General features: G+C 40.0%; 1 protein-coding gene across 3 annotated transcripts in view; it reads left to right on the top strand.

The window, feature by feature from the left end:
• The window catches only part of HTR1F (5-hydroxytryptamine receptor 1F), a 113,008-nt gene extending 96,967 nt beyond the window's left edge, over positions 1–16,041 (top strand). The window contains exons 3-6 of one of the 3 annotated variants that reach the window (XM_042810913.1): positions 5,356–5,447; positions 7,693–7,825; positions 9,946–10,097; positions 11,181–16,041. In XM_042810913.1, the coding sequence (XP_042666847.1) occupies positions 11,219–12,319 (1,101 nt within the window). In that variant the 5' untranslated portion in view covers positions 5,356–5,447; positions 7,693–7,825; positions 9,946–10,097; positions 11,181–11,218 and the 3' untranslated portion in view covers positions 12,320–16,041. Of the gene's footprint in view, positions 1–5,355; positions 5,482–7,692; positions 7,826–9,945; positions 10,098–11,180 lie in introns of all 3 variants that reach the window. The other 2 variants (XM_042810911.1, XM_042810912.1) reach the window with 2 other exon arrangements.
• Positions 16,042–16,500: the final 459 nt, after the last annotated feature.

Raw genomic sequence — 16,500 nt, 5'->3', positions numbered from 1 at the left:
AAACTGTTTCCCTTGTCCCATCACAACAGACTGCCTCCTCTTTAGATACTGAAATGCCACTCTCAGGTCTCCCTGGATTCTTTTCTTCTCCAGGCTGAACAGCCTCAGCTCTCTGTCTGTTCTCATAGGAGAGGAGTTCCCATCCATTGGATCATTTTGTTGCCACAAATGACCTACTTTCTGCCCAGACTGAAGTGCATCTTCGTCCTACCTATGGCTGACATCGTTCCATAATTATAAATACATCCTTTGTATTTACGAAACTTCTGCTAAGGAAAAGCCATAAAATGCTGTTGGAAAGGGGCTATTCAAGGGCATGGCACTGGCTCGAGGTTTTTTTCCCCCTAGTTAATTTTCTGTGCTGCCAATGGAAAGCTATTAACAGATTCATTGCTCTTGCTGGATATTGCTGTAGAAGCAAAGCATCATCTGCATGAAGAACATACTTTATTCTTGGCACCCAACTTCAGCACTACTCTGCACAAGAAAAAAACAATTATCTTTTAATAACCACTGAAGTCAGAAGCCAACATATATGCAACAGATACTACAAAAACAGACCATGTCAGGTACCCATTTATCTAAATTAAAAGTTTTATCCATTTCAGTGTAAGAAGAACATAAACCTACTGATCCCATTAAGTGTACCTGAAGCACATCTTACAGCAACACTTTTCATCATAAGGTTAATCTAATGATCTTGTACTATACTTGATGGCTATTTTATTTTCCTGCTCAGGTTTCGTTTTGTTTTGCTTCTTACTAGAGTGTTCTGCATTTACTTTCCATGTCATGTCTCATCCACAGCTGAGATATATGAGAAGTCTTGTTGTTTAAAGGTCTGCAACATCTTTTCCACTGCTAGCTAAAAAATAACAATAAAAATGGGAGAGCAAGTATTTTCAGAGCACTTTTCCTTTCTGTGATACGACCTTAAGTCATATGTTTTTCATAGTTTATGGGGGTTTTTAATTGCAATTTAAGTTTAGGCTAATTGATTCATAGATGGTTATATTTATGATGTTTTCTTCCATGCAGTGTTATATGCTTTGTAGTGAATTTAGTGTACTGACAGTCAACACTTAGACAAATCAGGTTGTAGTGGAATACTTGAAAATAAGTATAAGTGTAATGTTAATAAAATAATTCAGTCCAGCAGACTCAAAGATTTTTGGACAATTTTAGCTGCATTGACCTAAATTAGTTACATGAATACGCCTTCTAATGAAGAAAAAAAAAACATCAGAAACAGAGAGAACAAACTGACTAGAATAAATTACTTGCAGAAGGAAAATACTCTGATTACATGCTTGGCCTAATGCAATCCATCTGAATTACCAGAAAGAATAATAGATGTTGCAGTAGAGGTGAAACACCAATAAACCCAGGAACTGCAGCTAATGCTGCTGGAACTTCTCAACCTCAAAAACTGGAGTCAAACACCTACAGAACAGTAAGGGCTTAAAACTAAAGACAGTATATTTGATTTCTTCAGATACTGGTGAATAAATCAATTTTCAATTCCAACAACTTTTCCCATCATAGCAAATTAAGCAGGCAAAAGCTTATTCATGTGCCCTGCTAGATTCACCAAGAACTTTTTTATGATGCCTTCATACCATATGCATATATACGTATATCATGTACATAACATACATATATATATATATATATATATATATATATGAGTGTGTGTGTGTGTGTGTTTGTGTGTATACCCCAAACTTAGGAATGTAAGCATATCACGAAGGTGTTTTGATAGAGATGGCTGCTCTGTATAAAATTAGACTGTCATCGAGCAGCAATCTGGCTATCTCTCCACAAGCTTGCTAGTTTTATTCGAAGCCATATTTTGTTCAGTTGATTTGAAGATGCTTTCTAGATATAGCTAGAGCTGTATCTTTTTACAACAGCTTCTAAATCTTGGGATTATGCAGGGAAAGATTTGATATGACCTAGCAACATCTCAAAAATTAAGAATTAAGACATGGAGGTAAAAGGATCCCAGAATGTAATGCCAATATTTAGTGACAAAAAATGGGAAACACTGAAATTAGAAAAAAGAGCAAGGAAGTATACAGACATGAGGACTTGCCTGAATCTGTTCACTGCTTCTTTCCAGAAGATTTAACGTCAAAATATTCTTCAGCTTCAGAGAATACAGAGTCATGCTAAACATTAAGAAAACAGGATTTGCAATAACTTCTTAAAATACACAACATTGAAGTGATATGCAAAAAACAGGATGCAATATCTACATGCATAAGGGCATGCAATGTGAAACACTACATTTTTAATTATTTGCCAACGGTGTGGTACTAATAAAAGCTAGTATTAGCTTTTGGTTGGTGGCCCCACCTGCGGCAGGGGGTTGGAGATTCATGATGCTTGAGGTCATTGATGCTTCCAACCCTGGCCATTCTGTGATTCTGTGATTCTGTGAAAGGAATTCAGCATTTGCAGAAGTGCAAAGCACAAAGATGCTCTGCTATGTAACAAAAAAGTGTTTGCCTTTGATTTTTCCAGGCTTCTTCTAGTCTCTGAAGACTGGGATATTAACCATTTTGCAACTGTCCTTTGCTAATGCTTTTTAACCATGTTATTTTGTGAAAGCTTACTTTCTTTTTCTCCCTCTCTCTCTCTCTGAAACTCGAGACCACAAAAAGCATACCATTGCTGAGAATGCACTAGAGGTTTTTGAGCTCTACTAAAGCAACTCAGAGCATTAATGCACTTTCTATGGATTTGGGCAACTGGGGGAAAAAAGTTTGATGCTTCTGTTCATTGTCAAATTAACATCATTTGTTCTCTTCTAATCCAAAAAATACATTTTTTTTAAAAAAAAAAAGCACTATAAAACACCTTTTAGCAAACAGACCTTGTGAAATGTTTTGAAATATACTGCAGGTGCACAGCAATATTACAAACAAATATCCTTATCACATAAAAAGGCAAATTCCATTTTGGTAGCGTATAGCTTAAGGAGAAAAGAGCTGCTAAGATTCTTGCTTTTTATGTTAATATTATAATCTAAATCTAAAAGATAACACTGCTCAACTATCTTTTGAAGTTACACATTTTTTCCTTGTATAGAAAACAAAGTGCTGCAGTGCTGACTAGAAGCACCCCTAGCACAAAGTAGTATCTAAATTTATCTACAGTACTGAAGATTTTCATAATCACAAAGTTATGTTTTAAAAGATATTAGAAAAGCAGTATCAGTTGATTCTGAAGGGGGGGGAGGGGAGGGAGGGAGGAGAGGGATGGGGAGAATAAAAGGCTTTGAAACTTCGTTTGGAAACAATTTCTTATTGATAAAGCACTTAAGACTCTGAAATGGTAATCCTAAAAAGTTCTGGGGGTCAACTGAAGCTGGATAATCTTGTTAAATGAGGGCTGTCTGTACTGAATTCTTGGGACAACAATAATGCCATTTTTCATAATTAATTCTGATTCATCTGCTTTAATTTTAAGAAGCCATTCACAGTCATCTGTGCTGTTTGTCAAGTGTCACAGCTTCATCAGAATTATGCAAAGGAAAAAGCTGTGTGTGACAGCCCATTATTTGCCTATCAAGAATGAATACAAGTTCGCAAAGTGTTAGGGAGCTTAAGACCTCATTCAGCAATGGAAGTGTCTGCAGCAGGAGACTCGACACATTCAGAAAGCTTCCTAGGGAAGCTAAATCTTCATTCCAAATTAGGAGTTTGGACATATTTTAACGCTATCCTGCTGCTATTAGCTTTCTTGAAAGTGTTATAGCCCTGAGGACGGGCTCAAAGCCAAAGTCTCCCAGGAATTCTTTAACAAGCCATGATACCAACTGTCCTTGGAGACAGACACTGCCTAACTGAAGTGGCACAGCGAGCTCTGGCCAAAGAGCCACAGACCAGCTCCAGAGCTCCTCTGGCCTGAGCACTGCACTGGGCTACTTTGCCTGCCTGCCCTCCCCACTCAGCAGATCTGCTCTCTCAAGGCAGCATGCCAGCTTGCTCAGAAGTCCTAAAGGCAAGCTTCCATGGTACTGCATGGTTGAGTTATTTGGCATCCTCACTCTTGTGAGAAGTCACTGTATCTGCATACATTCAGTGTAAGTGAACAGCACTGTGGGACATACAAGCATGCAAGTAGTAAGCAGCAGGTGCTCTTCCCCTTCTTCAGATTTTCCCCCCAACTTCCCTATCAGATTTCCCCTCACTGGTTCCCTCATCCCCCTAGCTCTCCTGTTCACTGTTCTTATTTTATGCAGGCTGACCCAAGGCTGACATTTTAAACTCAGACACTTCTACAGGACTGCTACATTGTGTGGTTTTGAGTCCACCACGCGTCAGTGTGAGCACAGTGATTCAGCCTGCCTGCCTTGGTAACATTTTAGTTACTTCTGAAATGAAAACCCATGGGCACGATCCCAGGTTGAGATTTTATCTGACATCTATACTTTCTTACATGTCTCTCAGATGCACTTAACAAAACTTCTTCAGTCTTCCACGTAAAGAGCTAAAGAGCTCCACCTTTGGTCTCAAAGTTCACTTTTTCCAGACCGAACAGTTTCAAGGAAGATTAGTGCATTATGTACCTTAGAAAGGCCATCTCTCCACTTGCTGCTTCCCAGGAGTCTACAGCATGTCAATGTTTCGTGCTGGACACAATCTCTTGTGCCGTTCCCAATTGCATATTCTCCTTCACATAGTGGTGGCAGCACGCTCTAAATAAAGCTTCCCAAAGCATCCTCTAAATGAAACTTCCCAAAGCATCCCTTAGAGAAAGCTTTCAACACATCCTGTCTGTTTTTCTGGAAGCATGTAGACCCCTCTTCTCTTGTTCTTTTCTAGGGAGACTGGGTAAAAAATACTTTGAATTCCACTTCTACTTTGAGACTTCTACATTTGCTCACATTTCCCAAGCCATCAATTTAAGGATTGATTCTATTTGTTTTACTTAAAATACCTCTCGGCCAGAACTCCATGTGCACCACTCAGAGGAACTAATCCAAATTGTATCAGTTTATCCTGGTTAAGAGGACATTAGAGAACTGCTGCTGAGCACAAACCCAGCGCACGCTTTGCTGAGTGATAGGCCTATTCAATCACAAAAGGGTAACAAAGCCTAGGGAAAGAGCTTCGATCTTGAGATTATTAGATAAGAACCAGAATAGAGATGACATTGTAACAAGAAGTATGAGGCAAAATACTGGGAAGTATACATTAAGACAGGAAAGACAGATGGAAAGGCAGACGGAAAGACAAAAAAATACAGGCAAAGGGCAGTGATAAGATTGCAGATTATGTGAATATTGGCATCTCTCCAAACTGAAGCAATTAACCAGATATTACTAATGTTCTTTTTGCTGTGCAGAATCCCTGCTGCAGAGGATAACTCCAACCTGTCACGTTCACTCGTCTTCCAGCAAACTCTTCTGAGGCCAGTTCTTCTTGAGAGCTGTCTCGGTGAGCACACAGCAGAAAAACAAATGTACTACAGGTTTGAAAATGATGTTTTCTTGTTCTCCAACTTGAAATAGAGATCTGTTCCAGATATATTTGAAGATAGGTTGTATTATTACTGTCCCGGAGAAAATAAGGCCATTTCTTTCGGCACAATAAAAGATTTCAAAGTTTTTATAATACAAAACGTGCTAGATAAAACCAATCTCTCTACCACTACTGGAAAAGGCTGACAGAACACGTTATAGAATCAGAAACTCCTGTGAGCTACAAGTGACTAATCTGACTAATTGAATTAGGACCAACATCCAAGGAAGCGAGACAAAAGGTGCACACATTATCCAAGCCAGGTAACACAGGAAGCATTCAACCAAAATGCTTCTTAACCAAAGTGCACCATTATTATTATTATTTAATAAAAGTGCAAGATTATTGCTAGATTTTTCAGTTTGACAGGCCTTTAGTAGGCCTTTTTCCTCAAAGCTGAAGCCCTTCTTATAATAGACATTCAGAGGTAGGTGTATCTATTAGAAAGGATTTTTACTTACAGCTGTGCCTGCATGTGTTTTCAGAGGGCTGTCAAACAACACTTGGCCCTTAAGCATACGGATGAGTGGGAAGTGGGAGAAACAAGGCTGCATTTTATCACCATACAAAGGAAGTAATGCTACCTCTCGACCTCTTTGCTCCAACACAGTTTCATCATTCCTGCAGGTTTCAAGTCCTTGTCCAAAGGGCAGTGATTTGAAACATACACAAAGCAATTCTGTACTGTCTGTATACTTTTTTATATTATATATATGTGTAATATATATAATATATATATAATATTTATATTATAATTCTGTATAATTCTGTACTTTGTGGTATAAATTTAGTTGATAAACACGAAAGCAAGTCACTCCTGCACAGTACAAAATTAGCTGTACAAATTGCAGAGATGGGTGAATAATCACTTTGATTCATTGTCAAAGCAAACAGGAAAAAAAAAAAAACCTCAAAACTTGAAACAAAATTTAAAAAATATTTGCAATACTTGCTTTTTCTTTCTCTTCCAGCTCTATGGAGGAAAAAATTTTAAACATCCTTTCCTAATACAGAAAATTTTTGGTTAAAAAGAAGATTTCAGACTATAAAACACAAACTAAACTAAAGATCTGGAGGGTCCAAGCTTAGATCCTGACCACCCACACAAGGGGATATGTACTTCTATGGATGGGGTGCCAATCACAGGGACACTGGATTGGTCTGTGCAGAGTTACCACAGAGATCATTCCACTCACACAGGGGGATGGGATGCCAACACACAACTTTGTTTCTCACAGACATTTATTCACACAGCACCCACAGGCACTGTTTTCCAGGACAACTACACCCAGACCACTGTCCTGAGAGGTCTAAACTGTGGATTCTGATCAGCCTCAAACTGGAAGGGGATCTGAGTTTTGTGATCCAATGAACTACAGAGACGAATCACTGCTATCTCCCCTGGCAATATTAAGAATGTCTGAATGTTTCCCTTTCTCCACTCAAAATGTTCAAATTCAAAACAGGTTCACTGTCCATTTACCCAACAACTGAAACCGCATTTGGGAGGCATTCTTACTGTTTTACATAAGCAATCCTGTCATGCTGTGAACTCTGCCATTCTCGCTGCTCCTCCTTCCTGCCTCTCAGAATGCTGGCTAGGGGACTGTCTTCCCCTTGCTCTTTCCTTCCCCATCCTCTTCAGTTAGATTAAAATAGATGGCAGAGGGATACAAAATAAAGAGCAAACACAGATGAGTGACTAATTTTCTGAAAGGAGCCAAGAAAAAAAAAAAAATGCACAGCAACAAACCCTCAACTTCATCATTAGAAGCACCAGCAAGGAATGCATAATTACTTTCTGAACATCATTCTTCCGTATAAGTAAATGCAGAGGTTGCTACAGACTTGATGACAGTAAGTAGGGAAGGTATCCCCTGAGCACGGTTGACAAGCAGCGATGGAGTATGCTGCAACCCATCAGATCTAAGCAGAGAACACGGCAAATGAAGAGAGGAGAGCATCATAGATTAACCCCCCCACAACACAGCAGCCCTGCTGACCATGCAGGTTTTACTGAGCACTGTACTCAGTCACCACGCGGAGCTGAAAGACAGCTCTGGTGGTACCTCTGCAGGAACTACCCCTGGAACAGAACTCCCCTGATCTCCTGTTATCTGGGTTTATCACACTGAGGACTGAAGTATCCGGTGTTTTGCAGGCTGGAAAACACAGAGTGTCTGGTAATGCTGGCGGGGTAGCACAGGAAGAACCACAGCCTTCTGCAGGGAGACGTGCCAAAGGAACCATAGCCAGCACGCCGAATTCATGTGGCGTCAGTAGGAAACATGAAGGTGAGTTGATTACAGCAGGGAGGTGAGGACAGGAGCTATTTCTGCACTCTGCCCGTTTGCCAGAGGTTAACAACTTCACACTGCTTCTCACAATACTCTAACAGTACCCAGTATCACAAGGCAAGTTCTCCTTCCCTAGCAGCATGAGCAGTCCCTCGGATTCTGCATTTCAGCTGCTTCAGAGGAAGGAGAACCTTCCACCTCTTGATTTTGCTCCAAGTGCAAAATAACATAGCAGTAGAGACATCTGAAGTGGTAACTTTCGGGGCTAAGCCTGTCAGAGTTTGTCATTTTAAACATTTGGAACTATTTCTGTTGGCTGAAAGAATTTGAAGCACTGTCCAAAAATTAAAAGCAAGCATCATCTTTGTAGCACCTGACTGAAAACATACTGCAGTGTATCATCTTACAACACAGGGACTTTTAGATTGGTAACATGACTAAGAAAAGCAGGTTCACTACATAACTGTGCCTTGCATTCAAGGCATAGAAATGGACCTTTTTATTTATTTATTTACTTATTTTACCATTCTGTAACAAATCAAAGTCTCTGTGTTCAGGCAATAAATGGATTTGTGCATTTCTAAGCTGGAAGCACGTATTCTCTAGGACTCTGAAATTTGTTTCCTTCATGTGTTATATTGATATTCATGGCATGCTTCAAAGCATATCTATTTGCCCAGGCTGCTCCTGAGAGGGTGCTTGTTAGGCAGAATTCTGTATTATCTTCAGTTGTTATTAGCTCAATTGATTTATCTATAATTTTGCAGTAATTTATGGTATGTGTTTCTAGAAATAGGTCTGTTGTGACCTTCTGTGATAAATAACTTCAGTTAACAGAGACTTGAACTGCAAAACCATTTTATGAGTTATTCCTCCACCCCCAGTACATTTCAGATCCAGAATGTGCTCAGTCCCATAGAGCCATGCTCCTTGGTATGCACACAGTGAATGCTCCAGGCACCAGCTTCTTGGGTTCTGAAGGTCCCAACACTCCACATAGGAAAAGGGTGTACTTCTAGATGGCTACCTTTACAAAGCAGGTTACATCCTGTAAACAGAAGAGCCCGGCACAAATATCTATAAAACAGCAGCAATGAATACTTGGGTGGCAGTCTTCAATTCTGTTGAGGGTCCATGCTATCAGCCTGAATGAAATCAGAACACACTCGCTAACAATCTAACAGAGAGAACCACATGGCAAGTAAGAGCACTGCTGTCACTGTACTTACTAAGAGCCTCCAAATCTTCGCACTACTAAGGAAACCTACTTATTCCTACACACCATTTCTGTGAACACACTATTTTCCTTACTCTGTATTATCAGACTGAATAATCTTTCAAAAACTGTTAATCAGCTTTCATTATAAATTCCATTCTTAATTGCTTTTTGCTTGCTTGCAATGAAAACTAATATTTAAAGAGCCAGAAATTTATATAATAATTAACAGTAATGAGTAACTGTTCTGAAATATGATCAACTGCTGGATATCAACAGAAGACTTAGTTTTTCCCAACAACAGCCTTTTTTTTTTTTTTTTTAAACAAGCAGGAAGATGAAGTTGTGTTTTTTTTTAGCAGAGGTTGAACATTCACTAGATAATACTATATCTGCCTGTTCCTTCACTGGAAGGCAGCTATCTATGGACAAAAATATCTGCAACCTAGCAATTACTGTGAATTCAGAAGGTTTTAAGGTGACACTGACATGACAAAAGATATATTTTTATGCATGTGATGTATATTGCAAGTTCAAAAAGAGGGGCATGGAGAGAGAAAAAGAGCACGTGCATGCTGTAATTAGCTCATGTACAGGACAAGATTCTGCTCAGTGTTTGTACATAACACAAAATAAAATGTATTTCCTGTCCTTGTCCTTCCATACAGTTAAGGGTTGGGGTCAAGCAACGATAAAAACCTTTCTAAGTAGCCCAGCAGCACATTAAGCTTTGTCCTGGTTAGAATATCAAACAAAATTCAACCAAAGAACTAAAGGTTATTTACAATATATGAGTTTTTTAAAGCCATTTCAGCACAATACAAAAAGGCTGCAGTTATGCTAATGAGGCCCATTTTTCCTGGGGGGAAGTCACCTATTTAGTTTTTTCCTCTTCTTGTAGCACCCAGTGCAACAGAAGCACAACTCACTCACTATACTCCAGAATTGGACAGAGGAAATGTCACCAAGGGGTTTGTCCAGTAGAGGTTCCGTCCACAAGAAACTGCACACCAGAACTCACAAGAGTATGAAACCCAACCTGATCTTCTTCCTGTGAGTTACAAGTTCTAGTCCAAAAAAGTTAGGAACTCCTACTTCAGTTCCTACTACAGAGTGCTCAGAAATCCTTTTTTGATGAGAACATAGGGTAAAACAGCACATTCCCAGAACATAATCTGGAGTTCATCTTATCAGTATTTCCCTGCCTTTTACTTTCTGCAGAGCCATGCAGGGGCTGTACTGTTTCCATAGAGATAGCCACTACAGAAACAGCCAGCATTCAAATTCTGGGCAGTTTACTATGGCAGCAGCCACAGAAAAGCAAAACCTGAGGAAAAGTAATGACATTCTTAGGAGTCTAATCAACATATATTTTAGTTACACAGTAAGTCATTCATCTGAAACTTGAAGACATATTCAGCTGTTGCTGTTTAATTTTAGGGCTGCACGAGAAAATAGAAATTTTCAACACATAATTGTTCTATTTCCTACTTGTACTACAATTTTTCACTTTTCTGTTTCCTCTCGAAAACAATGTCCCAGGTGAAAGAGTCTACGCTTCTCTATACAAGTCACATACTGATAGGAAAAAGCTAATTGATATAGAGAGAATTATTTCACTATCTTTCTGTGAATTAAGATTTTCAATGGTGTTTACATTGCTTAGCAGTGTAGACTGCACTAGCCTAGAAGCAACATTAGTACTTACCTTAGGATGAGATTGCCCATGTTTAATCAGTTTCAAGAACCCACTACAATTTATCTGGAGTAAGCAATTAGCGGGATGCCTGACTCTGCGACCTGGGGGCTTCACTGATGTCAGTGTCTTGCTTTAAGGACAGACACAGTTGTCCCCTACGGTGATTTGCATCACCCCGCAGGGCAGTGCCATCTCAGGACCACTGCATTCTTCTCTCCCTTGTCTTTCAAATGTGACATTCACTTCAGCATGACCAAGGACAAAGAAGAGGCAGAGCATCATCCCACATAGCAGTAGCCAAGAACATCACTGTCTGGAGCTAGAATCATTTCTAACAATAAGTTTGAGTTTCCTGTAAGCTTGGAGCCTATAATCTTTTAAGATGACAAATTCAAGATTCTCTGCAAACTGAAGACACGTTTTTACTTTTTCAACAGGTAACTTCTACTGGTAAAGATCACCTTTAAAAGGGAACATGGATTTAATAAACTCAACAGAACAAAACAGTACATCAGAAGAACTATTCAAGTGGGTGACATCCAAGATTCTCATTTCCATTACCCTGTCTGTGCTTGCGCTAATGACAACGGCCATCAATTCTCTGGTGATGACTGCAATAATTGTGACAAGAAAACTCCACCACCCCGCCAACTATTTGATCTGCTCTCTCGCAGTGACTGATTTCCTTGTGGCAGTCCTAGTGATGCCCTTCAGCATTGTCTACATTGTAAAGGAGACTTGGATCATGGGGCAAGTAGTGTGTGACATTTGGCTGAGTGTGGACATTACGTGTTGCACGTGTTCCATCCTGCATCTCTCTGCCATTGCTTTGGATCGTTACAGAGCGATCACAGATGCTGTGGAATACGCACGGAAAAGGACACCAAAGCATGCTGGTATCATGATTGCAGTGGTATGGATCATATCCATTTTTATCTCCATGCCGCCTTTGTTTTGGCGGCACCAGACAACCAGCAGGGATGATGAATGCATCATCAAACATGACCACATTGTTTCCACCATTTACTCTACATTTGGCGCCTTCTATATCCCCCTGGCCTTGATTCTGATCCTTTATTACAAGATATACAAGGCAGCAAAGACCTTTCACAGAAGAAGTGTCAGCAGGATAGTCAGGGAGGAGGTAAATGGACAAGTCCTTTTGGATGCAGGTGAGAGAAGCACCAAATTGACTTCAATGCCCAGCACAATGGAGAAGACATCAGATCCACTGGTGGACTGTGATAAAATCAACGTCAGCATACGAAGCCCCAGATCTGAATCTAAGCATGAGAAGTCTTGGAAAAAACAGAGAATCTCTAGTACAAGAGAACGAAAGGCAGCAACTACTCTGGGTCTGATCCTGGGAGCTTTTGTGATCTGCTGGCTCCCTTTTTTTGTAAAAGAAGTAGTTGTGAACACCTGTGAAAGATGTCACATTTCAGAAGACATGTCTAATTTCCTAGCATGGCTGGGATATATTAATTCCCTTATTAACCCTCTAATCTACACAATCTTTAATGAAGATTTCAAGAAAGCCTTCCAGAAGCTTGTGCGGTGTAGGCAATATCTTTAAGAGCTTTTGTTCATATAAGCAAAACATACTCATTGCTTTTTTTAACGTGTATAAATTTATATAACTGAGAACACATTTGTTGTAATTAAGGAAAAGCACCAAGACTCTGCATTCACATTATGACTCTTTTATATAAGTAGCACTGGGAGCACAAACTGCCCAAGTTTTAAAGAGATGGATCTTCCAGGATTGGTTTTGCTCTGAAGAAAGAGGTAGCATACATTCATTGAGACCCTGACCGTGCTGGCATTTGCAGAGCTGCTTAGTTTGAAGCATATAGGGTATAGCATACATTAAATATGAAGGAAATACACACTCTTGAAGTAGATAAAAGAAACAAATTTTAAAAAAGAAGAAAAAAAAAAGCAACCCTAAGTGACTGATGAAGTTTTAAGTAAACAACAAACAGATACTGGTCCCTGCTATCAGTAAAATGGAAAATACAACTTCATAGGCCTGCAGCACAGAGCCAAGATATTTTGAACAAAGGGTGGCAGCCTTAAATATTCCTAGCATTATGCTATATTGACTAGCTGAGTTCTGTTCCAGCCCTGCTCTTCCCCAGGACTTTCATGTGTTATGCCCTTGCAATGCCCCAGTAGTAGGCAAGACACTTTCACAGCCCAGTAGTTCATAGTGAGCCAATATTATGTGTCCTCTGCCATTGCATTCAAGACACACATAGCCATAGCCCCAAGAGAGTGGTATGGTGGTCGGTGTACCTCCAGTGATTAGGGTTTCAGAGCCTGGTGCTCTGGGACTCCGTTTCGGTAGGGTCTATGGTAAAAAGCTACTGGTTGTCCTACTGTTGGTAGAAACATGAGATAATCCCTGCTCATGACTTCATCTCTATCTCACATGCCTGTCCAGGCACAACTCCTCTATATTTCTGAGTACCAAACTTATCTACACAGTTTGTGCCAGGGCCCCCATCTCACTGTTGATGGTGGCTGGCTTACTGAGGTTTGCTTTAGAGCCACCAAATGAAGTTTCAGTTCAGCACATGCTCCTCCACCCCCAGAAGCATAATGTTCCCCACGTCTTTTCTCAACTCTGCCTCAAGCACTAAGGCTGTGCGCCTTCTCCCCAGTCACGTTAGGAAGCAGATTCCAACCACAGTTTAGGCAGCATGGGTCTCCAGAAAATCCTCTGCAGCCCTTCTTCAGAAAGGGCAGGGAAGCGATCTCAGTCTGTGGTACACACCTGGGGAGGGATCCCGTAGTTGGAGGATGCCTCCAAAACCCCACTTCTCCCAAAGCTTCTGGCCCTGGTCCCCGGTCCCAGAAAAGCTGAAAGGACCTTGTGTGCACTCCAGCTTGTATTTTTCCCCCAAGATACAAGCTGCCACAACAGCTGTCAAAGGTGTTTCATGAAAGATGATAAGGTTAGAGACCTGAGAAATTGAACTAATTTGTTTCTGTCACTTGAAATTTACTGTATTCTGCTTTCACATCAAGATCCAAATGAGATATTATTCACAAGTACCAGAAACCATGCATTTGTTTTACTGTTGATTTTAACCCCTCTATGAAGCTAGTGGAAAGCTTGCTTGTCACATCATAGCTCTAGTAGCTCTAGTGCAGCAGAAGCACAGCTAAATTTTGAAGGCACTAGGATGCGGCAGCATGTAATTTGGCTTGTATGCCGCATAAAATAATGCATTTGATAACTCTGCAATCAGAGTACAGCTGCAGCAGTCCCTGTGACCTCAGCGATGGCTATATTATGCTGAAAGAAAATAACTGTGTTCAGGATCAGCTGTGCTCTGCTCTCTCCAGAAAGCCACAGAACTCAGCTTCATCAAAGGATTACCAGATTAGCAGAAGGCCGCAAGGAAAACCGCAGTGAAACGTTTAAGTTTGAAGTACTGCATCCCTTGTTTTTCTAAGTACTAACTCTGGATATTTAAAACCAAGGCTTCCTGTCCCCCTGCTCTTCCCTATAAATCTGCTGGAGGGTACAGTGTACTATTTTTCTCTTACACACAAGATGTTTGACAATGTCTTGTGAAAACAAATTGGAAGAAAAAACAAGGATTGCTTTTGAGGAGAAAAGGTACTGAAGATACTCACAATAGATAAGGCTCAGAGAATAGAATTGTGTGTAGATAAATAGAAAATAGCTCTCATTTATGCACTGTCAACAACACCATACTCTGAAACTAATTAAGCTGCTAAATATTTCTCAAAATACAGGGTGGGTTTTCTTTGTAACCTTCTCACTGAGCTCTATGCACTCATCCTTCAAAACCCCAGTGGTGGAAGACGCAACTACAAGAAACCTAAGCAAGCAAGCAGGTAGTTATCTCATTAAAAGCACTTACAGATTGTGGACTATCATTTCTTGGTGTCTGAAACTTCCATGGTGACAAACACTTACTCCATTACACATCCCCACACAGTACCATTTCATCTTTAGCATCTATCTGTGCATGTGATATGCTATGAAAACCTCTAATTTTCTCCTTCAAGACACACAATAGCTAAGGTTTCTGCTGGATGCAGCTTTTCCTTCCCCAAAAGATACACAGGCACCAACTGGAGCTCAGCATTGAATTAAAAAAGCAAGAGAAAGACTGCAAGATTTTATGCACTGGAATTAAGACTTATTTTTTACAATTAGCTCTTTACCCTGTAGGAGTTCAGTCCTCCAAATAGAAAAAGGAACAAAAAAAAAAAAAAAAAAAAGTCTGCTTTCTTAACTCTATTTTTCGGAAGAGAGCATATGTATTGGAGGAAAGGGTTTTCCATCTACCTTTGCTTCGGACAAAGCTCCCTGGACCCCTATCGCTGCAGCAGCTGCCCTCCTAGTTGCTGCTTACTGCCCAACTGCCCATCCATTTAGATTGCTTCAAACACTTGGAGAACGGGATTTGGAGCAGCTGACCTATTCCCACTTCATCTTTCACAGAGGATGACTCCAGAAGTAGCTATGAAAGCTACATCCAATTCAGGTAGACATTTTTACTAACAGTAAGAAATTAAGTACACCTCATTTTCCTGTGCTTAGTCCTTCTCCTTGCCTCCCTACCAAATGGTGTCCTTTTCTCCTGAGGATAGCACATTCCTACAGAAGGACTGGGGTATGAATACACTTTTGTTTTCATGACGCAGTCACACTTGTTAATGCATGACTGTACCACCCAGAAACACCCACCTCATCCAAATGTGCTTTTGGCAATCACCGCCTTCAGCTGGTGTCTAATTGTTCTTAGCGTTAGGGAGGCACACAGAAATAAGTATCTGCCAAATTATTTTCTCCAGTAGTTACAAACTCAGCACATTACTTCCAGGCAAGCACACATTCCTACTTGGCCTTTGTATTTCAGATTCCTTTGCAAAAGGAAACAGAAAATCACCCCTGTAGCTACAGTAAAGGGAGGGCTTTTTAGAGCTCTGCAGATCAAAGAAAAAAAGGCTGCAGGAAAAGCAGGAAGAAACCCTTGTAGCAGACCTGTAAAGACAGAGCATAAATCTAATGCTTGCAAGCATTTCAGAGCCACAAGAAGTGAGATTTACCTACTGTTTTCTCTCCTATTCCTCTTCTGAAAAGTGCTGATACACTACAGGGACAGTACTACCAATATCAGAACTTAAAAATGCCAGCAATATGTTGCTATCTCCCCTCCCATGCACAATCCTGAAATTAATTAAGCAGAATTTTTCTTAAGGATTTTCTATTTGTCTTCTGAAGAGCTTAATTTCTAATTTGTTGTATAATTTGAAGAATAAACCTTTAAAATAAAAATAAACATTTCTATGACCTAGGGCTTCTGGATACCATTTAGTAAATAAATAGATAAGTAAATAGATCAAAACCTTGGTGATACAGAGCTTGGCTAAGAAGATAAAGACTACAGAGTACAGAACAGGCAGAAGTCAGCAGCATTGGCATAAACAGTTAAGTTTACCGATTCAATCCAGCACAGCCCTTCAAGTGTCAAAACCCTCTCACAGCAGACAGCAATGACTGAAAGAAACCTTATATCCTCAGGAAATTGCTGAACTCTAAATTTTCTAAAATCCACTTCTTTACTTCATGTTGAGTTGTTGACTTGGTTGGGGCAGAGTAAAAAGGCAAGGAAAGTGTTTATTGAACACTGCTATTTCTTTATACACTGGTAGTTCAAATCAATGGTATCCACTCTTCAAGTTACATGTTTATTTGAACTTCAGTTTTGA

Source organism: Centrocercus urophasianus, unplaced genomic scaffold, assembly GCF_019232065.1.
Source record: "Centrocercus urophasianus isolate 14NV4802_14NV808 unplaced genomic scaffold, USGS_Curo_1.0 seq_12, whole genome shotgun sequence".
Classification (NCBI taxonomy): Eukaryota; Metazoa; Chordata; class Aves; order Galliformes; family Phasianidae; genus Centrocercus; species Centrocercus urophasianus.
This window is presented reverse-complemented; position numbering and strand designations above follow the sequence as displayed.